The sequence below is a fragment of the Eleutherodactylus coqui genome, chromosome 8 (genome assembly GCF_035609145.1).
Source record: "Eleutherodactylus coqui strain aEleCoq1 chromosome 8, aEleCoq1.hap1, whole genome shotgun sequence".
NCBI classification, from domain to species: domain Eukaryota; kingdom Metazoa; phylum Chordata; class Amphibia; order Anura; family Eleutherodactylidae; genus Eleutherodactylus; species Eleutherodactylus coqui.
This window is the reverse complement of record NC_089844.1, coordinates 40,077,489-40,100,887: the sequence shown is the minus strand read 5'-3', so window position 1 is coordinate 40,100,887 and position 23,399 is coordinate 40,077,489. Positions and strand designations below refer to the sequence as shown.

At 44.3% G+C, this 23,399-nt stretch overlaps 1 protein-coding gene across 7 annotated transcripts in view; it reads right to left on the bottom strand.

The window, feature by feature from the left end:
* The window catches only part of TNS1 (tensin 1), a 498,102-nt gene that overhangs the window by 298,258 nt on the left and 176,445 nt on the right, over window positions 1-23,399 (bottom strand). For all 7 annotated transcript variants that reach the window (XM_066575541.1, XM_066575542.1, XM_066575546.1 and 4 more), the window contains exon 3: window positions 1,812-1,849. In XM_066575541.1, coding sequence (XP_066431638.1) covers window positions 1,812-1,849 — 38 coding nt within the window. The remainder of the gene's footprint in view (window positions 1-1,811; window positions 1,850-23,399) is intronic.

Below are 23,399 nucleotides of genomic sequence, written 5' to 3'. Positions count from 1 at the left end.
CCATGAACTACAACATTGATGTGTCAAGTCTTGCCGCATGGTAACTGCAGTGAAACGCCGTATGGGAACTGTTTGGGAATAAATTCACGTGCGGATCTGCAGCATTTCAAAATTCAAATCTGAGTCGGGAGGGGTAGACCTCTCACCAGCCAAGCCAGGATCCTAGTGTGCACTGATGAGGGGCAACCACCCCGAAACAGCTGTCTGTACATGGATTCTGGCTTGGTTTTCAATTCCCAATGATTGTTACAAGACCTATGTAAAGGGTTGGACATTGATTTGCAAGAATGCTGCCATCCAATAGGTGGCGCTGCAGAGGTATTGTTCCATCTTCCCTATTGAAAAATGCAAACCTTTTACATTTGGGCTAGGGGTACAGTCACATGGGGCAGATATGCTGCAGATTTTTCTGGGTAGAAAATCCACAGCATTTACAGTAGCAGAAAAGTGGATGAGGTTTTACCAAATCTCATCTATACGCTGCCTAAAAATCTATGCGGAAATGGACCTGCAGTACAAACATAAGATTCGAAGTATATCAAGTTATACTGCAGATTTTCAAAGCAGATTTCACCCTTTGAAATGAAGGGGGGGGGGGGGATCTGCAGAAAATCAACATATAACTCAGGCAGAGTTTGCTGCAGATTCATTGAAGGAGGAATATCTGCAGCATGTAACTGTACCCTAAGGCTGCCTGTCCACGGGTGATGATCCGCCGGCGATTTAGCGTTGCTATGCAAAGTGCAACGCCGGCGTCCACGAGCAGAGAACCCCACCGATTCTCTGCTCGCAGGATTTAAATAGCGGCATGCCATGATTTGCCACAATTCTCCACGGTGAGCCTATTTATCAGATAGGCTCACCTCGGAGACCTGACAGCACTCCCCCCTCCTCCCTCGGCTGTGGACAGGAGGCCTAACAGTGAGTACAATATTTTCATCCACATTACCCATGAACAAATATAAATAATAAAGCAGAATTTATAGGAACTTTATAGGAAAGAACGACTCAAGAACTGGGAGGAAATGCTCATTCATTTTTCTTAAAGAATATGGACCATTTTAGACCTGTTTTCTTACAGCCTACTTGTGGAGCTGCAGGTTTTGAGCTTATTTGGAGTTCCCTGATTGTGGAGCCGCAGGTTCAGTGCTCAATGGGAGTTCCCAACTTGTAGAGCTGCAAGTTCAGAGTTCAGTAAGCTCAGTTGTTCTCTTTCCTTCTTTCTTTCAATGTTCTATCCTGTGTGGCTATGTCTAACCCCTACTCATAATTCTCCTTGTGATTACATATGCTCATATGAGTAAATAACATTGATCAGCACTGACCACAGCTGTTTCTGAAGTTCTCGGCAAGAGGCTAACAAGAAGAAGCAGAGTAATACATGACTGCAAGATCAGACTACAAACAGGCATTGTTTGTTGTCTGCAACTAAAGAACAGCTGCATCAAACTGCTATACATGTGTATGCACAGGAGCTGTATACACAAAATGGAAATAGAGATTTAATATGGATTATTTGCAAAGTGGCTTTATTTGGTGGATATGCACTTTAAGTAGGAAACAAATGGCTTGATGTGAATTCACTTCCATCTTTCCTATCCTATACAAAATAAATGGACCTCCAGAAAACGACCATTATAGAAATGGAAGAAACTCATAATAAAATGCCACATATGATAAACCCGACATTAGAAAATAAAGTCATTAGGCTGAATTGAATAGATTATTCTTTTATTAACTTGCAAAAATCCCTACACAACATGCAGGCATTACCTGGCATACGATAACCATAAAAATAGAGGGTCTCTTACCTTGGCTTCACACTTGCGGTGACATGACAGTCTGCAGACTGAAAGACAGAGAAAGGAGAAGGTCAAGTTGGAATAGCATCTCCAATACCAGTGAATACTTTGTGCATGTGACCAGTTCGCCTCATTCCCTCAGTGGCCTGCGGGGGCGCAGCAGTCAGTCATGCAGACTACATGCATAATACGGTAAGGATGAATCCTCGGGATCAGCACCCGGGGCCTCACATTTCCATTTCAGACTTAAATGCTTTAAAGTGAAAACAAACATGATCCGTAATCCTCCCCGCACCAGGAATCCGGCTTCAGAGTGTTTGATACAGATCTAAGTCCCTCCATGAATTATTAAGATATCGCTCACACAGTGTGTAATAATCCCATCCCCTTATATATAGTATGTAGCAATGTTATATTCTAGCACATGTACAGCAGACAGCAGTAGTAAAATGTCCCGTTTATGGTACACAGCACCATGTTACAGTTCCTGCACACCATCGTCTACAACTCCATTCATCACACCATGTACAGCACCGCAGTGCTTCCCCATATCTGTATACATCCCTCACCGTGCTGTATGACCTATCATTCTTAATCCTGCTCTTGTATACTATATTGTGTATCATTCTATAGGGACAATGACACATCATCACATGTATGTACACAGTAGCATGCCATCACACATAGTATACATAGGAGATTCTCATTCCATCACACACAGAACATTATCATGCCATCGCATACATTATACAACAGATACTCCCATTCTTTTACATATAACTACATAGTAATATTACATTATATCATATACAGTATAGATTCTATCACATGTGCCATTTACAGAACATTCTCATGCTATCAGATGTGCCATCTGCATGACATTCTTATGCTTTCTCATGTGCCATTTACAGAACATTCTCATGCTATCAGATGTGCCATTTACAGGACATTCTTATGCCTTCTCATGTGCCATTTACTGGACATTCTTATGCCTTCTCATGTGCCATTTACTGGACATTCTTATGCCTTCTCATGTGCCATTTACAGGACATTCGTATGCCTTCTCATGTGCCATTTACAGGACATTCGTATGCCTTCTCATGTGCCATTTACTGGACATTCTTATGCCTTCTCATGTGCCATTTACTGGACATTCTTATGCCTTCTCATGGGCCATTTACAGGACATTCGTATGCCTTCTCATGTGCCATTTACTGGACATTCTTATGCCTTCTCATGTGCCATTTACAGGACATTCTTATGCCTTCTCATGTGCCATTTACTGGACATTCTTATGCCTTCTCATGTGCCATTTACTGGACATTCTTATGCCTTCTCATGTGCCATTTACAGGACATTCTCATGCCGTCACATGTGCCATTTACTGGACATTCTTATGCCTTCTCATGTGCCATTTACTGGACATTCTTATGCCTTCTCATGGGCCATTTACAGGACATTTTCATGCGATTGAATGTTCCTTCTCATGAGATCACACATACCGTATAGACAAGATTATCATGCAATCACATGTACCATAGACAGGACATTCTCATGCCAGCAGATGTGCCATATATAGGACATTCTCATTACATTACATGTTTTTTACACAAGACATTCTCACATTATCATTTCTACCATATACAAAACATTCTCATGCCATCACATGTATCAGTTACAGGCTATTCTTATACCATCATATGTTTTTTTACACAGGACATTCTCATGCCATCACATTTTCCATATACAAGACATTCTCATGCCATCACATGTACCATATACAGGGCATTCTAATGCCATTACTTGTTTCCTATACTAGACATTCTCTTACTATCACATGTCCCTTACACAGGATATTCTTATGCCCTTCCGTGTGCCATATGCAGGACATTTTCATGCCATCACATGTTCCTTAAGGCCCATTTAAACTGAAAGATAATTGCTCAAATGACCGTTTGAATGACAGTTTTAAGTGATCATCCTTGCATAACTCTAAGTAGCTAATTAGCTACTTAATAGTTAATGTAGGTGGAGCAGGATACTGCCACGATAGCTTCGAGAACAAAGCAGCTGTTTTATATATGCAAACAGCTGCATTGTTCTCGGGGCTTTCAGCTGGTATCCCGTTGAGAACTGCCAGCGGGATACCAGCTAAAAGAATGCCATCAGCGCTGCCCGCTCATAAAATCAGTGGGCGGCGCTGATAACAGTTATTGGTGATTTCTAGCTTGCTAGAAATCACTGATGAATAGGAATGAGCGAGTATACTCGCTAAGGCACTACTCGCTCGAGTAATGTGCCTTAGCGAAGTATTTCCCTGCTCGTCCCTAAAGATTCGGGGGCCGCCGCAGCTGACAGGTGATTTGCGGAGGAGAGAGGGGCAGAGCGGGCGGGAGAGAGGGAGAGAGAGATCTCCCCTCTGTTCCTCCCTGCTCTCGAGCGAGTAGTGCCTTAGCGAGTATACTCGCTCATCCCTACTGATGAACAAATAGTGCAGGAACAGTGCACGATGGCAGCGCGTTTAGACACAACGATTATCGCTCAAGAGATGTCTTTTGAACACATTTTGAGCGATAATTATTGTGTCTAAAAGGGCCTCTACACAGGACATTCCCGTGCCATCACATATTACATATCCTCATTCTGTCATGTACGCCATACACAGCTTTTATAACTCAACCCCAACTTTACAACTGGCCAAACAATGCGCTTGTACACTTGTTCATTTCACATGTAAATGCCAATTTCTCTGCACTGCAGATTCTTTTTGGCAGCGGTTCCCCTCCCCATTATCTCTCTGGAACTCTGTGTTCCAAGTATAATTCCAAAATTCCAGTCCACCTTTCATCTATATAGAGGGAGGAGCAGAGATGATTCTGGCCATCTACATAGACCGCAGAGAGACCAGATAGATAGGTGATGCAATATGTGTATAGATAATATGGTTGGTGCAATTAGTTCTAAAACTGGTCTAAAAGCAAATGTCTGCGCTATAATGTCACACATTTTATCTAAATGGTTAAAAACATTCATCAGCAATATGTTTAAAGGGACGATATAACCAAAATGTTCTTGTATTAAATAAAACCAGATAGTAAAACATATCACATTTTTCTAATCTGCTTTCATTTTCTGATTGTAGAATTTTTTATTCTGTTGTCTGTACATGACCATGGGGGTCGACTATCTTCCCTGAGCTACATTTAATAGCAGTAGCTTTAGGGCTCCAGTCCACAGGCCAATTATCACTGCGTTCCCCGCGGTGATAATCCGGCCGCGGGGAACGCAGTAAACACTTTCCATAGCACTGCTATGGAAAACGCAGCCCTCTGTCCACGAGTGGAGAATCATAGCAATTCTCCGCTCGTGGCCGGCAATTCGCAGCTTTCTGCAAATTGCTGCGATCTCCGCGATGAGCCTATCTGTCAGATAAGCTGACAGCGGAGATCCATCTGCTGGTTCCTGCTCCCCAGCGGCTCCCGCGGCGGGATTTCACAACGCCCGTGGACAGGGGGCTTTAGAGCTACTTCATGGGCCATTCACACAACAGACAGGAAGAGACACACCGACTTGTATGAGAGACTGTTCTAGACATCCGCTATGACTTGTACAGGGATCATTTTGTAGGGAGAGGAGTAGAAAGTTCCAGCTGATCACCTATTGTGAATGGTGGATCCTGTGTTCTCTATATATAGGTGTCACCTCTCAGTGTAATCCTGCCTGTGATATTAGTGAGATGACTGCTGCAAAGCTTTCCTTACAGATCTGGAAGTGACAGACTAGTATTAGGCTCTGTGGTCAGTGTGCAGAGAGGGGGAGGAGGTGAGCCGTGACATCATCTATTGTGAATGGGGGATCCTGTGTTATATACATATAGGTGTCACCTCTCAGTGTAATCCTGCCTGTGATGTTAGTGAGATGACGGCTGCAAAGCTTTCTCTACAGATCTAGAAGTGACAGACTAGTATTAGGCTCAGTGTGAAAAATGCAAGATTTTAGGATTTAAAAAATATATATAGATTGTGACCAAAAATGTAAAAAAAATCATCACAAATTCTTTAAAAATATGTATATAAAAAAATGTAGCTTATACAATAGGTCATTTTCTTTAATATATTCTCATAGCAGTCAATCCTGTTTCCTGAGCCAGAGCTCCTATTCCCTGCATAGATATATAGTTGATTATTCAAATTTTAGCAGCTAAGGAGGAGCTAGAAGGAGCTCAGAAGCTTACTGCATCTAATTATAGATTGAAATAAGCTCCCCCTAGTGGTGGCTTCAGAGAGACAGAAATGTAACATTTAACCTTATGTCTAGGGTCTAGGCAGCGGATTTGGAGCTTTGTATCAGAAAAATGGAGTGTTGATCCTTATAATGGAAATGAATTAGCGTAGAATATTGGACCTAAGAACTCAGTGGTCAAGTATGAAGCGTGTATGTCTGACAACCATTCCAGATTCTGAGGGACAGCCCCCAAAATCCAGGTCTGTTCCCCAAAATCTGGAATGCTAGTGACAGGTCCTGCAGAATCGTCCCGGAATGGAGTATAATAAACTGACTGTGCTCACCCCTTTCGCTCCCCTTCCCCACCACTCCACTATCCCGCTAACTTCTTGGTTCTGTCCTCATATGCCTCCTAGCACCATTGCTGCAACCAATCACTGACCTTAGTCATACCAACATTGGTTACAGTGATCATGTGATCATGCTACCCAGAGGTGAGCAGGGAACCAGAGCAATTTGCTCATTTTAGTGCATAAAAGGTGGCATTATTGAATGGGGGCATGCCGAGGCATTATTACTGAGAGATGGACACACTTAGGCCGGGTGCACACTTACCATATGCCCAAGAGGCTCGGCACAACTCGCCATGCCCGTGTGCTGTCCAATATTTGGACAGCGAGCACATTGACAGTCATGAGAAAGTCCTAATTCTCATCCATGCTAAGGACTGGAATAACGCATGTGATGAGCGCTGCCTCACTGAATAAAATCAGTCCGCATGCAGTCGGACGTTTTTTTCACGTTTGACACACAGATAAAGGAAATGCTAGTGTGTCGGAGGTCTTACTGTAAGGGGGCACAAAGGGCAAGGCTTAGTGTGAAAGGGGGGTGGCACATTGTTAAAAAAAGATACGTTAGCAATGGTGACAGGTGAGGCTGCCAAGTCCTTTATAGCAGTAGTAGTGCGGCACAAAGCGCCACTATCATGCCCCCGAAGCTGCAGAATGCATGTCATGTGACATATCCCATACAAGTAAGGTGCAGCACATTTAGGGGACCACCTGTGCCTCATTTCCATTGTAATCTATCACAAGAATCTCAATATCTTTTTGGACCTACAACTCTTAGCATCCTCATTGGCTGTGCGACTGATGAGTGGGTGCATCGCGCTTGGCAGCGGTGGCGTGCATTACGTTATATGGAGGCTCCGCAGTCATTTCAAAGCCTGATATCTACTAAATATGATTTTAAAAAGTAGTTAATAAGTAAGCCCATGGACGGCTTCCAGCCGCCGCTCCCTCTCGCTTGCTCCTTGACTTGTGCGATTTACTTTTACACCCTTTAAAGTGTAATCAGATCAGGACTTGGGCGCCGTTCAGTTGACTTTGCAAGAACGCCACAATATTTGACAGTGCTTTAAATACTCCAAATGCATGTTCTGCTCTGCACACGTATGGGCGCCGCACTCCTGCCCTCACAATCCATTCTTTGTACTTGGTCTGAGTGGTTGCACCTGACATAAGGCAGGGGGATTTAGCACAGGAAATAACAAGTTTAGGTTAGGCTTGGCCCGGCGCTGCTTTCATGACAGGCCAGGAGCACACTGTTGCTGTATAACAGGACCTTCTGGTCCGAAAAGTGAGAGCCAGTCCCTTCAATGTGCCCTATATGCAGCGGTCTGAGACAGTCCGCAGTTGGAGAAAGCAGTCCTGAAATGAGCTGGAAGCTTCACCGGCCCGGGGCATCTCATCACAACAGACGCCTAGAAATTACATTAGATTTTAAAAGGGTTTTCCACTGCTTAACTATTGAGAACTGTCCTCAGGATAGGTCATCAATATTCAATCATTGCAGTCAGACCCCGGGCAACCAACTGAATGCTGGGTCGCTGTCACTGCGTATAGAGTCAGGAGCTGCACTCACTATTCTGCTGGTGGAGTCGCTGTGTACATACATTACTTATCCTGTACTGATCCTGAGTTACATCCTGTATTATACTTCAGAGCTGCACTCACTATTCTGCTGGTGGAGTCATTGTGTACATACATTACTTATCCTGTACTGCTCCTGAGTTACATCCTGTATTATACTCCAGAGCTGCACTCACTATTCTGCTGGTGGAGTCACTGTGTACATACATTATTTATCCTCTACTGATCCTGAGTGACAACATGTATTATACTCCAGAGCTGCACTCACTATTCTGCTGGTGGAGTCCCTGCACTCACTATTCTGCTGGCGGAGTCACTGTGTACATACATTACTTATCCTGTACTGATCCTGAGTTACATCCTGTATTATACTCCAGAGCTGCACTCACTATTCTGCTGGTGGAGTCACTGTGTACATACATTACTTATCCTGTACTGATCCTGAGTTACATCCTATATTATACTCCAGAGCTGCACTCACTATTCTGCTGGTGGAGTCACTGTGTACATACATTACTTATCCTGTACTGATCCTGAGTTACATCCTGTATTATACTCCAGAGCTGCACTCACTATTCTGCTGGTGGAGTCACTGTGTACAAACATTACTTATAATACAGAGAACAACAGAAAGGACACCATTGTAGGCATGTACTATAGGCTGCCTGGACAAACAGAAGATATGGATGAACTCTTTCTACATCAGATGGCCAAGTTCTCAGAAAAGCACAACATAGTGATCATGGGAGATCTTACCGATCCAGACATTTGTTGGGAATCTCTCTCAGGTAAAAGTAATGGATCAAACAAATTCTTATCCGCTCTTGCTGACAACTTTATCTTCCAAAAGGTCGGAGAGAAAACAAGGGGATCTGCTATCTTGACCCTAATTCTTAACAACATGAAGGGAATGGTTGAGGAAGTAAGGGTGGCTGGGACCTTAGGAGGCAGTGATCATGCTATCCTGGAATTTTGGATAAAAAGGGGAGGAAGACCTGAGAAAACTCAGACCTCAAGGTTGGATTTCAGAAAGGCAGATTTCAATGAACTCAGGAAGAGGATAGGAAGAATCCAATGGCTGGATGTTCTTACGGACAGAAATGTTCAAGAAGGTTGGGAAATATTGTGAAATGAGATTCTCAAAGCACAATCGTTACCAATCCCTAAAAGAAGGAAGAATGGGAAGCATTTAAAGAGACCAGGATGGAGGAACACAGAACTTAAATACATGTTAAAAACGAAGAAAAATATGTTTATCAAATGTAAAGAGGGGGAAATATCTAAAGAAGAATATAATGGGGTCTGCAGAAACTGTAGGGCAAGTGTCAGAAAAGGTAAAGCTTATAATGAATTGAGGCTTGCAACAGAGGCCAAAAGCAATCAAAAAGTATTTTGGGGGGTATGTCAAAAGCAAAAGAAAAGTCAAAGATGCTATTGGAAGCTTACAAGATGAAAATGGTGAATTGGTTAAGAATGATGTTAAGAAGGCCGAACTTTTAAATTCCTATTTTGTATCCGTTTTCTCTCAGAAAATAGTTGAAATATCAACTGATCTTCCCAGTGCTGTTGGGGGAATAAAAGAATGCAGGCTTTCTGTAAGCAGAGAGATGGTGAGGGAACACTTAGCTAACTTAAATGAATTCAAGTCTCAAGGTCCAGATGAATTACTTCCTAGGATACTAAAGGAAGCAGCGGAGGTAATTGCTGAACCACTCTCCATAATTTTTGAAAATTCCTAGAGGACAGGAGACGTCCTAGAAGATTGGAAAAAGGCAAATGTTTTTGTTGTCCCTATCTTCAAAAAAGAGAACAAAGTGGATCCAGGAAACTACAGGCCTGTGAGCCTGACTTCTATATCGGGAAAGATCTTTAAACAAATTATTAAACAGCATGTATGCAAGTACTTGGATAAAAATGGAGTAATTAACCAGAGCCATCATGGGTCTGTAACAAACAAGTCATGTCAGACAAATCTAATTTCCTTCTATGACAGTATCACCGACTAGGTTGATCAGGGAAATGCGGTGGATATATAATTTATCTTGACTTTAGTAAAGCATTAGCCCAAGTATCTCATACCATACTTATTGAAAAAAATGACCAAATATGGGATTGACAAAGCAACTATTAAGTGGATTTACAGCTGGTTGAGTGATCGTACTCAAAGAGTGGTCATAAATGGCTGCACATCCAAGTAGAAGACTGTATCAAGTGGGGTACCACAAGGCTCTGTCCCAGGCCCAGTGTTGTTCAACATTTTTATAAATGATCCGGAGGAGGGAATTGATGGGAAACTCATCAAATTTGCTGATGACACAAAGCTAGGAGGGATAGTTAACACTAGGGAAGAGAAAGTATTCAAAAAGATCTAGAAAAGCTTGAACAGTGGGCTGCGACTAACAGAATGGTATTTAACAAGGAGAAATGCAAAGTCCTACATCTGGGCAAGAAAAATGAAGAAAGCACATACAAAATGTGAGGAATTGAGCTAAGCAGCAGCACATGTGAAAAAGATTTGGGTATACTAATAGATCATAGACTGAATATGAGTCAACAATGTGATGCAGCGTCCAAAAAGGCAAACACAATTCTGGGATGTATTAAGAGAAGCATAGAGTCTAGATCACGTGAGGTCATTATCCCCCTCTACTCTTCCTTGGTCAGACCTCATCTGGAATACTGTGTCCAGTTCTGGGCACCCCGTTTTAAAAAAGACCTAGAAAAGCTGGAGCAAGTTCATAGAAGAGTTACCAAGATGGTGAGCGGTCTGCAAATCATGTCCTATGAGGAACGGTTAAAGGATCTGGGAATGTTTAGCTTGCAAAAAAGAAGGCTGAGAGGAGACTTAATAGCGGTCTACAAATATCTGAAGGGCTGTCACAGTGCAGAGGGATCAGCCCTATTCTCATCTGCACAAGGAAAGACTAGAAGCAATGGGATGAAACTGATAGGGAGGAGACACAAATTAAATATTAGAAGAAAAACTTACTGACAGTGAGGGTGATCAATGAGTGGAACAGGTTACCATGGGAGGTGGTGAGTTCTCCTTTAATCGAAGTGTTCAAACAAAGGCTGGACAGACATCTGTCTGGGATGATTGAGTGAATCCTGCACTGAGCAGGGGGTTGGACACGATGACCCTGGAGGTCGCTTCCAACTCTACCATTCTAGGATTCTATGATTTATATAGCGCCAACATATTCTGCAGCACTTACAAAAAGGGGGATACAGAAAGACAAAAACCACGGTTACATGAAGTAATTGATTGATGGAGGGGTGAGGGTCCTGCTCCAACGAGCTTACATACTACAGATAATGGGGTGATACAAAAGGTAAAGGGGCTGGAGATGTGCACGATACGGAGAGGCGGAGAGTGAGGGATGCTATACACATAGACAATAGTGAAACTTAAGCTGTGTGGTGGCTGAATCGGTATGACTGCATGGGGCGGTTAATGGTGGCTAGCTGGGGGTGCAGTCAGTAGGACAGGCAGCATGTTATTAGGTGGAGTACATAGGCGTTTGGTTATAGGGGATGTTGTATGCCTTCCTGAAGTGGTGTGTTTTTAGGGTATGCCTGAAGTTGTACGAGTCAGGGATTCCCCGGATAGTTTGGGGTAGCACATTCCAGAAGACTGGTGCTGCTTTGGGAAGTCTTGGAGGCAGGAATGAGAGGGCGCGGGCTGGGTGCTGGATTGAGATGAGGGATGCAATGTAGGGCGGCGCGGTGCTGTGAAGGGCTTTATGGATGATGGTGCCAAGTTTAAATTGTATCCTGTATTTGACGGGCAGCCAGTGCAGTGACTGGCAAAGGGCAGAGGTGTTCGAGTAGTGGCTGGACAGGAAGGTGAGCCTGGCTGCCGCATTCAGGATGGATTGGAGGGGAGAGAGTCTGACGCGGGGAAGGCCAATCAGCAGCGAGTTGCAGTAATCGAGCCGAGAGCGCAGATACTGAAGGAGCAGTCAGATAGGTAGGAGGAGAACCAGGAGAGAGCAGTGTCCTTTAGGCTGATAGAGCAAAGCATACTGAGGAGGAGTTTGTGGTCAAAAGTGTCAAATGCTGCAGAAAGATCAAGGAGCATCAGTAGGGAGTAGTTGCCCCTTGATTTGGCTGTCAGGAGGTCATTTGACACTTTTGTAAGGGCTTGAAAGGAGGTTCTAGTAGTTTAGAGATGAAGGGGAGATTTGAAATGGATCAGTAGTTGGCAGCATCAGTGGCATCAAGAGTCGGTTTCTTTAGCAGTGGGGATACGATGGCATGTTTGGAAGAGAAAAATGACAGACGTCAGAGAGAGGTTGAATATAGTGGTGATATGAGAGATAACACCGGGGAGAGGGACCGGAGGAGGTGTGGGGGGAGAGGGACCGGAGGAGGTGTGAGGGTCGCTAGCAAGGGTGGTGGGCCGAGCAGAGGAAAGCAATCTGGAGACTTCTTCCTCTGTTGTTGGTCTGAGTACAGAGAGTGAGCAAGAGTAAGATGCAGTACCAACGAGACTAGGGTCAGGGCTAGTCTGGGACTGGGAGGTTATATGTTGTCGATTTTGTTTTTGAACTAAGCAGCCAGCTCTTCAGCACTGAGATCCGTCACCAGGGGCTGCAGTTTAGGGCTGAGAAGGGAGTGAAAAGTATCAAAGAGTTGTTCAGGGTTGTGAGATGGTGAGGAGACGAGAAAGGTGAAGTAGACTTGTTTGGCATGGTGGAGGGCGAGGTTGTAAGTTCTGACCATGAATTTGCAATGGAGAAAGTCTGCGGACGTTTGCGACTTTCTCCACAGCCGTTCAGCACATCTAGAGCACCGCCGGATGAAGCACGTTTGAGGCGTGAGCCAGGGTTGCCGAGGTCTATATTGGATGCCTTGGGTCACGGGAGGTGCTTCTTCATCCAGGGCATAAGAAAAAAGCAAAAACAATCTGCAAAACACGTTGGAGAAAGGTTTAAATGATATCTAAGGGATATGTTCCAGGATGTAGAATGTGATCTGTACTTGTCTTCATTGTATGTAGTAACCATGTGACACCTGGGAATGACCAGTGCCCCCCCCCCCCTCCTTCCCAACCAGGATGGGAGTCATGACTTGGAGTTTGCAGACTCACACTACAGTCATCCTTGCATCATGTCCTCCGCGGGATCAGGGGTGTCACACCCAGACAACGCTTTAGGGGTTGAGACAACAGACTCCATCATGTATGTTACTATATGATGGTCCTGCTGGTGACTCCAGGAAAGTCTCCACATGTACAGCAGCAGCAGATGGAGCAGAGCTCAGATAATTGCAGCTGTAATTGAATCACAACATCCCACTTAATCAAAGGAAGGTACTAAAAGAAGATCTGCGCACAAAGAGCGGCATTATCCCCCAGGCTGCCAAAACCGATCACTGCACGGTTGGAACAGAGAAAGGTTAATAAAAACCTTATCAAACTTTTGTAGCACCAGATATTTGTAGAAAGTTCTCATCTTACACTATTTTTCTGTTAAGATCAATTAGGGAAAAAAACTTCACAAAGACACAATGGGCGCCACATGTTGTCATGGCAAAATCTACGTAACGCATCAAACCACAAGGAGAGTACATGTAATATCTGACCACCGGAGTTGCTGCAAAATAGTGGCCAACTAAAATGCAATGCGAGACCCTGACTTAAAGCGAATTTAATAATATATATATAGCGGTCAAAGCTTTGTTTTACTGATACAGAGCTCCAAATTTTCCGCATAGACGAAGACCTAAATGATAAAATTCTGTCGGCTTGCAGTCACCAGTAGGGGGAGCCCGTTCAATTACAGAGTTACACTGAATGGGCACTTTTTTAAAGACCACCATCAAGTGGCAAGTTGGACCTCTTTTGGCCTTCAGAACTGTCGCAATTAGTCTTGACGTAGAATCGACTAGGTGAAGAATTGTTCTGCAGAAATATTGGCCCATACGGACAGGAGGCTTCTTGTAATTGCTGCAAGATGGAGGTGCTGTCAGGAAAGGGTCAACAATTCATGCTGCTTGCGCCAAATTCTGACCTTCTATCAAAAACAAAAATTCTGCACTTTGACACCAGTGCTCTTGATAAATACACAACCCCCATGACCTTGGGCTGATCAGGCAAACAGGGACAGATCAGTAATTCCTGGCAGAGTCAATGCAGATTGGAAATCAGTGTTATGCAAACTTTCAGCATCAGTATTATTTAAGAGGCCTTTGAGGTGAAGCGCGATGAAATAACACAAGTTCATTGTTGCGTTTCCTCTGCTCTCGCTAGGTGGGGTCTTTGTTCCTTTTCCGCTTACTAATAACAATCTGTTAAAGCGATGATCTTAGGCCAATGTTATTCTCCCCGACATTGTGTCACCCACCTCTCCATCCCCACCTACTGCAAATAAAAGGGGCAATAACATAGGATAAGTAATGTGTGTACACAGTGGGTCCACCAGCAGAATAGTGAGTGCAGCTCTGGAGTATAATAGAGGATGTAACTCAGGATCAGTACTGGATAAGTGATGGATGTACACAGTGACTCCACCAGCAGAATAGTGAGTGCAGCTCTGGAGTATAATACAGGATGTAACTCAGGATCAGTACAGGATAAGTAATGTATGTACACAGTGACTCCACCAGCAGAATAGTGAGTGCAGCTCTGGAGTATAATACAGGATGTAACTCAGCATTAGAGATGAGCGAGCACCAAAATGCTTGAGTGCTCGTTACTCGAGTCAAACTTTCAGTGATGCTCGAGAGTTCGTTTCGAGTAACGAACCCCATTGTAGTCAATGGGCGACTCGAGCATTTTTGTATATCGCCGATGCTCGCTAAGGTTTTCATTTGTGAAAACCTGGGAAATTCAAGAAAGTGATGGGAACGACACAGAAACGGATAGGGCAGGCGAGGGGCTACATGTTGGGCTGCATCTCAAGCTCCCAGGTCCCACTATTAAGCCACAATAGTGGCAAGAGTGAGATCCCCCCCCCCCCCTCACTGTCAGATTAGATCGTTAGAACGATGTTAGCCCATTGAATTCAATGGAGCCGGCAATACAGCCGGCTCCATTGAAAGCAATGGGCTGCCGGCGATCGCGGGATGAATTGTCGGGAAGGGCTTAAATATATAAGCCCTTCCCTGCAATTCATCCAGAAATGTGTAAAAATAAAAAAAAATATATACTCACCTTATCCCGGCAGAACGATGTTAGCCCATTGAATTCAATGGAGCCGGCAATACAGCCAGCTCCATTGAATAAAATCCCCGCCTGCTGAATGAGCTGCCTCTGATTGGTCACAGCCTGGCCAATCAGAGGCAGCACTCACTCACCCATTCATGATTTTAAATCCCCGATTGCTGAATACTACTCACAGCTGTTCAGAGCAGTTCAGGAGGACTGCAGCCGGCTGCGCTGAACTCCGTCTGCCGGGACCAGGTAAGTATATACACTACCGTTCAAAAGTTTGGGGTCACATTGAAATGTCCTTATTTTTGAAGGAAAAGCACTGTACTTTTCAATGAAGATAACTTTAAACTAGTCCTAACTTTAAACAAATGCACTCTATACATTGCTAATGTGGTAAATGACTATTCTAGCTGCAAATGCCTGTTTTTTTGTGCAAAATCTACAAAGGTGAATAGAGGCCCATTTCCAGCAACTATCATTCCAGTGTTCTAATGGTACAATGTGTTTGCTCTTTGGCTCAGAAGGCTAATTGAGGATTAGAAAACCCTTGTGCAATCATGTTCACACATCTGAAAACAGTCTAGCTCGTTACAGAAGCTACAAAACTGACCTTCCTGTGAGCAGATTGAGTTTCTGGAGCATCACATTTGTGGGGTCAATTAAACGCTCAAAATGGCCAGAAAAAGAGAACTTTCATCTGAAACTCGACAGTCTATTCTTGTTCTTAGAAATGAAGGCTATTGCTAAGAAATTGAAGATTTCCTACAACGGTGTGTACTATTCCCTTCAGAGGACAGCACAAACAGGCTCTAACCAGAGTAGAAAAAGAAGTGGGAGGCCGCGTTGCACAACTAAGCAAGAAGATAAGCACATTAGAGTCTCTAGTTTGAGAAACAGACGCCTCACAGGTACCCAACTGGCATCTTCATTAAATAGTACCCGCAAAACACCAGTGTCAACATCCACAGTGAAGAGGCGGCTGCGGGATTTTGGGCTTCAGGGCAGAGTGGCAAAGAAAAAGCCATATCTGAGACTGGTCAATAAAAGAAAAAGATTAAGATGGGCAAAAGAACACAGACATTGGACAGAGGAAGACTGCAAAAAAGTGTTGTGGACGGATGAATCCAAGTTTGAGGTGTTTGGATCACAAAGAAGAACGTTTGTGAGATGCAGAACAAATGAAAAGATGCTGGAAGAATGCCTGACGCCATCTGTTAAGCATGGTGGAGGTAATGTGATGGTCTGGGGTTGCTTTGGTGCTGGTAAGGTGGGAGATTTGTACAGGGTAAAAGGGATTCTGAATAAGGAAGGCTATCACTCCATTTTGCAACGCCATGCCATACCCAGTGGACAGCGCTTGATTGGAACCAATTTCATCCTACAACAGGACAATGACCCTAAACACACCTCCAAATTGTGCAAGAACTATTTACAGCAGAAGCAGGCAGCTGGTATTCTATCGGTAATGGAGTGGCCAGCGCAGTCACCAGATCTGAACCCCATTGAGCTGTTGTGGGAGCAGCTTGACCGTATGGTACGCCAGAAGTGCCCATCCAACCAATCCAACTTGTGGGAGATGCTTCTAGAAGCGTGGGGTGCAATTTCACAAGCTTACCTCAACAAATTAACAGCTAGAATGTCAAAGGTGTGCAATGCTGTAATTGCTGCAAAAGGAGGATTCTTTGACGAAAGCAAAGTTTGATGTAAAAACAATCTTATTTCAAATACAAATCATTATTTCTAACCTTGTCAATGTCTTGACTCTATTTTCTATTCATTTCACAACGCATGGTGGTGAATAAGTGTGACTTTTCATGGAAAACACAAAATTGTTTGGGTGACCCCAAACTTTTGAATGGTAGTGTATATATATTTTTTTTATTTTTACACATTTCTGGATGAATTGCAGGGAAGGGCTTATATATTTAAACCCTTCCCGACAATTCATCCCACGATCGCTGGCAGCCCATTGCTTTCAATCCGGCTCCATTGAATTTAATGGTCAGTGCTCGTTTAATCGAGACGAGTACCGCGTGGTGCTCGTCTCGAGTAACGAGCATCTCGAGCACCCTAATACTCGAACGAGCATCAAGCTCGGACGAGTATGATTGCTCATCTCTACTCAGCATCAGTACAGGATAAGTAATGTATGTACACAGTGACTCCAGCAGCAGAATAGTGAGTGCAGCTCTGGAATATAATACAGAATGTTACTCAGGATCAGTAGAAAGTAAGTGATGTATATACAGAGTGAGACATGATGCTCTGTAAGTAGTACCCTAACTCCCGAGTCATTCAGTTACCTTTAATTTCACAGATTATAACAGGTAGGTTTCTATTCTCTTTTTATTTCCCTCAGGAAATTCCATCATCGTCGGTAAAGATGGAGTTAAAAGGTGAAGTCACTCTCTGGCCAGCAATGGAGAAGCAGCGTTATCAAGATTGTCAGCTTCTCTGTGCTGCACTCACTTTCCGATCTTTCACTGGGAAGGAAAAGTCCATTTAGGTTGTGACAATACGAACTTCCTGCCGTCCCTGCTGGGTCTTACAGTGCGGAAACGGCCCGAGAAGAGGAAAGTAACCTTACAGGAGAAACAGCGACTGCTGCATTTAAAACGAAAGTAGCTGCGGTTTCCACTCAATGTTTACATGTCAATGACGTCCATTGCTGCGTCCATAAGATCACATGGTCTAAGCTTACCCCCTGCATAGAGGGAGGTCATCTGCCCTGGAATCATCAGTCAGCAGACAACATAATGAACAGACCACTTAAAGGGGACATCCACACTCATGTAAAAGATGAAGCACCGCATCATGAAATATTCCGCAATCTTCTGAGATACTTTGTTTTTCAACTCCTCGCCATTCTCAAGATCTTTACTTTCTGTCAGTGAATGGCAACATTGTTGCATCCATCTCTGCACTCTTCAGTATTTGGTGGATGATTTGGGTGTCATTAGATTTGTGATATCCACACCACTGCTGTAAAATCATTAAATCTCAGTTTGATACATTGAGTGACTTGTCAGGCCAGGTCACAGTTCCTATGTTAAGTCTAGTGGTGCGGTTGCCCTTCAGCCAACAGTGCCGCCAGGGAGAATCAAGCGTTGGTAAATGACGTTCATATCAAGTGCTTACCAGTCTGACTTCTGCCATGTCCCCAAAACATGGAAAACCGAGCCGTGGACGGGGAACAGTTCAAGCTGAGTCCGCAGCTCGACAGTTCTTAAGACATTTACAACCATTCTTCTAAACATTCTATGTTCACGTAGCGAACGGCGGGCCAATCTAGTATGGAAAAACCGCATACAATGTGCACATATACATACAGTTGGTCCGTTCTTCCTGAACCAAAGTTGCCCCCGCCGAGGCGAAGGAGCCTTTAGAAGTTGTCACAACTGTATTCTGTGCGTGATACAACTACATTCAGTTACAGAATCGCGGCCTTTTCACACAAGCGGTTCTCTTTTCTGTCCAGCTGTTGCACGGTGGAAGCAGCAAAACGTAAGCAGAGCATCTCAGTTTGCTGCCCATAGAAATACACTGAAACCGAAGCCCTGCAGTTTCAATCTGTTTCTTAATTTTCCATCTCCATGTTTAAAAAACAGATTTTTTTTTTACATTGTAGACAGTCAATGAGAGACTGGAAAAAAAAAAAGTAGCGCGTTTTGATTTTTTTCACTCCCATTTTATATAGCTCTGTTTTCCCCAGAAATCACTAGTGTGAGCTGTTCGGGCCCTTTTACACAAGCTGATAGATCATTCAGATTCCCACATCCGGAGCGATGATCTTAGGCCAATGCTATTCTCCCAGAATATGCGTCACCCTTCTCTGTCCCGACCTACAGCAAATAGAAGGGACAGTAAGGCAACATTCACACGGACGAGCGCGATATCACGCCAGACGACCGGCAAGGGTTTCCCATGGATTTCAACGGAAAACATCACTTCGCACTTATATGCACAGGGCGAGGCATGCCAGAGCTGTGTGATGTGTAAGAAGGTCCCATAGAAACAACAGGCGATGCAAAGGGCATGTCTGTGACGGAAAAATATCACTTATGTGCGTGAGCCCATTCAAAAGAACGGAGTTCATATTTGTGCACGTTTTAAACATTTTCAATGCACAAAACACGCGCGAAATTCACACTCATGTGAATGTATGTCCACAGTGACTCCACCAGCAGAATAGTGAGTGCAGCTCTGGAGTATAATGCAGGATGTAACTCAGGATCTGTACAGGATAAGTAATGCGTGTACACAGTGACTCCACCAGGAGAATAGTGAGTGCAGCTCTGGAGTATAATACAGGATGGAACTCAGGATCAGTAAAGGATAAGTAATGTATGTACACAGTGACTACACCAGCAGAATAGTGAGTGCAGCTCTGGAGTATAATACAGGATGTAACTCAGGATCAGTACAGGATAAGTAATGGATGTACACAGTGACTCCACCAGCAGAATAGTGAGACCAGCTCTGGAGTATAATACAGGATGGAACTCAGGATCAGTACAAGATAGGTAATGTATGTACACAGTGACTCCGCCAGCAGAATAGTGAGTGCAGCTCTGGAGTATAATACAAGATGGAACTCAGGATCAGTACAAGATAGGTAATGTATGTACACAGTGACTCCACCAGCAGAATAGTGAGCGCAGCTCTGGAGTATAACACAGGATGTAACTGAGGATCAGTACATGATAAGTAATGTATGTACACAGTGACTCCACCAGCAGAATAATGAGTGCAGCTCTGGAGTATAATACAAGATGGAACTCAGGATCAGTACAAGATAGGTAATGTATGTACACAGAGACTCCGCCAGTAGAATAGTGAGTGTAGCTCTGGAGTATAATACAAGGTGGAACTCAGGATCAGTATAAGATAGGTAATGTATGTACATAGTGACTCCACCAGCAGAATAGTGAGTGCAGCTCTGGAGTATAATATAGGATGTAACTCAGGTACCGTACAGGATAAGTAATGCGTGTACACAGTGACTCCACCAGCAGAATAGTGAGCGCAGCTCTGGAGTATAATACAGGATGTAACTCAGGGTCAGTACAGGATAAGTAATCTATGTACATAGTGACTCCATCAGCAGAATAGTGAGTGCAGCTCTGGAGTATAATACAGGATGTAACTCAGTATCAGTACAGGATAAGTAATGTATGTATACAGTGACTCCACCAGCAGAATAGTGAGACCAGCTCTGGGGTATAATACAGGATGTAACTCAGGATTAGTACAGGATAAGTAATGTGTGTACACAGTGACTCCACCAGCAGAATAGTGAGTGCAACTCTGGAGTATAATACAGGATATAACTCAGGATCAGTAGAGGATAAGTAATGCATGTACACAGTGACTCCACTAGCAGAATAGAGAGTTCAGCTCTGGAGTATAATACAGGATGTAACTCAGTTGTTCACTATTAAGCAGCTTAAAATCTGAACAACACATCGTTTGGTGTAAACAGCAGTGCAGAGAATGGAGAGGGGCGGGGGTGAGCGGGACGAGCGCTCTCTTCCAGCTGCCCCGTCTCCATGCTGGCCGCCCTGTCAGCGATCCAGTGATGCTCAGTACTGTGCACCACAGGGACTAGTGTCGGGCATCGTTTGACCGACACTCATTATATGTAAAAGGACCCTTAGGCTCCCTACGCAGGGGAATATTGCGCTCGCCGCCATGCGTTTTCAGTATAGTAGCGGAAAGCGTTTCCCATTGTTTTCAATGGGAATCCTCAGATCACACCCGCGTGCCCCTCGCACACCGAGCAATGTGTTTTAATGCCCCATTGAAAACAATTGGCGATGTGTAAAGAGGAACGCGCTAAAATAGGGCAAGCAGCGACTTTTTCCTGCACCACATCGGAAAACATCGCTGCTTTATATAACTCCATCCAAATGAATGTTGTGTTTTGCACAGATCTCGCCCGCGGGAAACCGGCCTTAAACAAAACGTGATAAAATAATAATTTGTGTCACAAAACGGTTTTCCGTATCCTGAAGCAGGAATCTCTATCTCTGCCCGCTACGTCTGGATGCCGCGGCCTCGGTCATGGCCAAACTGCAGCAAGAAGTGGCATGACGATACAAGTCCTGTCGGCGGCCGCGGTGACCTGCCAGCATCCTCTGAGGTCAGGCGCCTTCTGTACGGCGCTGTCAGGAGCTCGCTCCAGCAGAACGGGGGTTAAAGCGTGAGCGCAGTGAGATGAACAGGCCATAAAGGGCGATGTGCGGGGAAGACGCCGCAGCCGCTCCTTCCAGGCCTTGTTTGGAAGTACATGAGCTGGATCTGTAAACAGAACATTCCCCGGACGGCAGCTTTCCCCCGTTCTCTCTCACATTCCTTCATCTCCTCAGTCATTATGGAGATTTATAGCCCTGGTCTCCCGCCCGCTCCTCGTCATCACCCCAGAAACCAACATCGTGCGAACAGCGACATCGTCCCGCTCCTCCATTCCAAATCCATAACAGACCCTGTTTTCCCGTGCGCCATTTATAATCCTTTTTATGTGGCGGAGGCCCCTCAGATATCGGGGCCCAAGTGGCCCCTATGCCACACCTCCACGATCCATTACAAAACATAACCCCACATGCAGTTTTTGCTTTTTGGCGCACGTATCACCGTATGTTACTGTAGTTTTTCTGCCCACAGGGGCGTGTCACAATTTCGAACAGTAAGACAGTCGTTGTATCCCATAGCAACCAATCACTGCGCAGCTTTCATTTTACCTCAGCAGTATGAGAAATAACCACAGTGCAGCGTTCATGTTACCTTAACAGTATAAGAACAACCAATCACAGCGCAGCTTTCATTTTACCTCAGCAGCATAAGAAATAGCAACCAATCACAGTGCAGCTTTCATGTTACCTCACCAGTATAAGAAATAACAACCAATCACAGCACAGCTTTCATTTTACCTTAGCAATATAAGAAATATTAACCAATCACAGTGCATGTTTTGCTTTACCTCAGCAGTTTGAGAAATGATGCTGTGATTGGTTGTTATTTCTTATACTGCTGAGGTAAAATGAAAGCTGTGCTGCGATTGGTTGCTATTTCTTTCACTGATGAGGTAAAATGAAAGCTGAGCTGTGATTGGTTGCTATTTCTTTCACTGATGAGGTAAAATGAAAGCTGCGCTGCGATTGGTTGCTATTTCTTTCACTGATGAGGTAAAATGAAAGCTGTGCTGTGATTGGTTGTTATTTCTTACACTGCTGAGGTAAAATGAGAGCTGCACTGTGATTGGCTGCTATTTCTTACACTGCTGAGGTAAAATGAAAGCTGCGCTGCGATTGGTTGCTATTTCTTTCACTGATGAGGTAAAATGAAAGCTGTGCTGTGATTGGTTGTTATTTCTTACACTGCTGAGGTAAAATGAAAGCTGCGCTGCGATTGGTTGCTATTTCTTTCACTGATGAGGTAAAATGAAAGCTGTGCTGTGATTGGTTGCTATTTCTTTCACTGATGAGGTAAAATGAAAGCTGCGCTGCGATTGGTTGCTATTTCTTTCACTGATGAGGTAAAATGAAAGCTGTGCTGTGATTGGTTGTTATTTCTTACACTGCTGAGGTAAAATGAGAGCTGCACTGTGATTGGCTGCTATTTCTTTCACTGATGAGGTAAAATGAAAGCTGCGCTGCGATTGGTTGCTATTTCTTTCACTGATGAGGTAAAATGAAAGCTGTGCTGTGATTGGTTGTTATTTCTTACACTGCTGAGGTAAAATGAAAGCTACGCTGTGATTGGCTGCTATTTCTTACACTGCGCTTTTACTGTGTGACAATTCTGATAAGTGGGGGCCACTACATTTGGTGTATTCTAGAGGGCTCATGCAGCCCCCTCTGTTCTCTCAGCAGAGGGCGCTGTTCTCTGTGCACCAGTACAGGTGATCAGGCTAACTGTGTCCTTGTGGCGTTGCTCCTCGGGCGACGGCTGCACAAACCGGTTAAACACAAATCAATAAACCGACTGACCCCTGATTTGCGGAGCCCTCGGGTTGCTCGCACGCAGGCATTTATTGCAGCGTTTTCAGTGCAGCGCTGGACTCTGTCAATCATGACCACTGATGCCAACGGGGCTTCTCATGCGTTTCAAAACGCGGGGCTTTGCCCATTGAAATGAATGGCGTGCGATTTCAGCGCTGCTTAAGGCGTGGTAGAATGCGGTTACTGCATGTCTGACTGCGGTATGTGACATGCTGGAGAGGCCCCCCCCAACAACAGAGCGGCCAGTAATCTACAGTAAGAATACCCTGCCGGATGTTTTCTGACA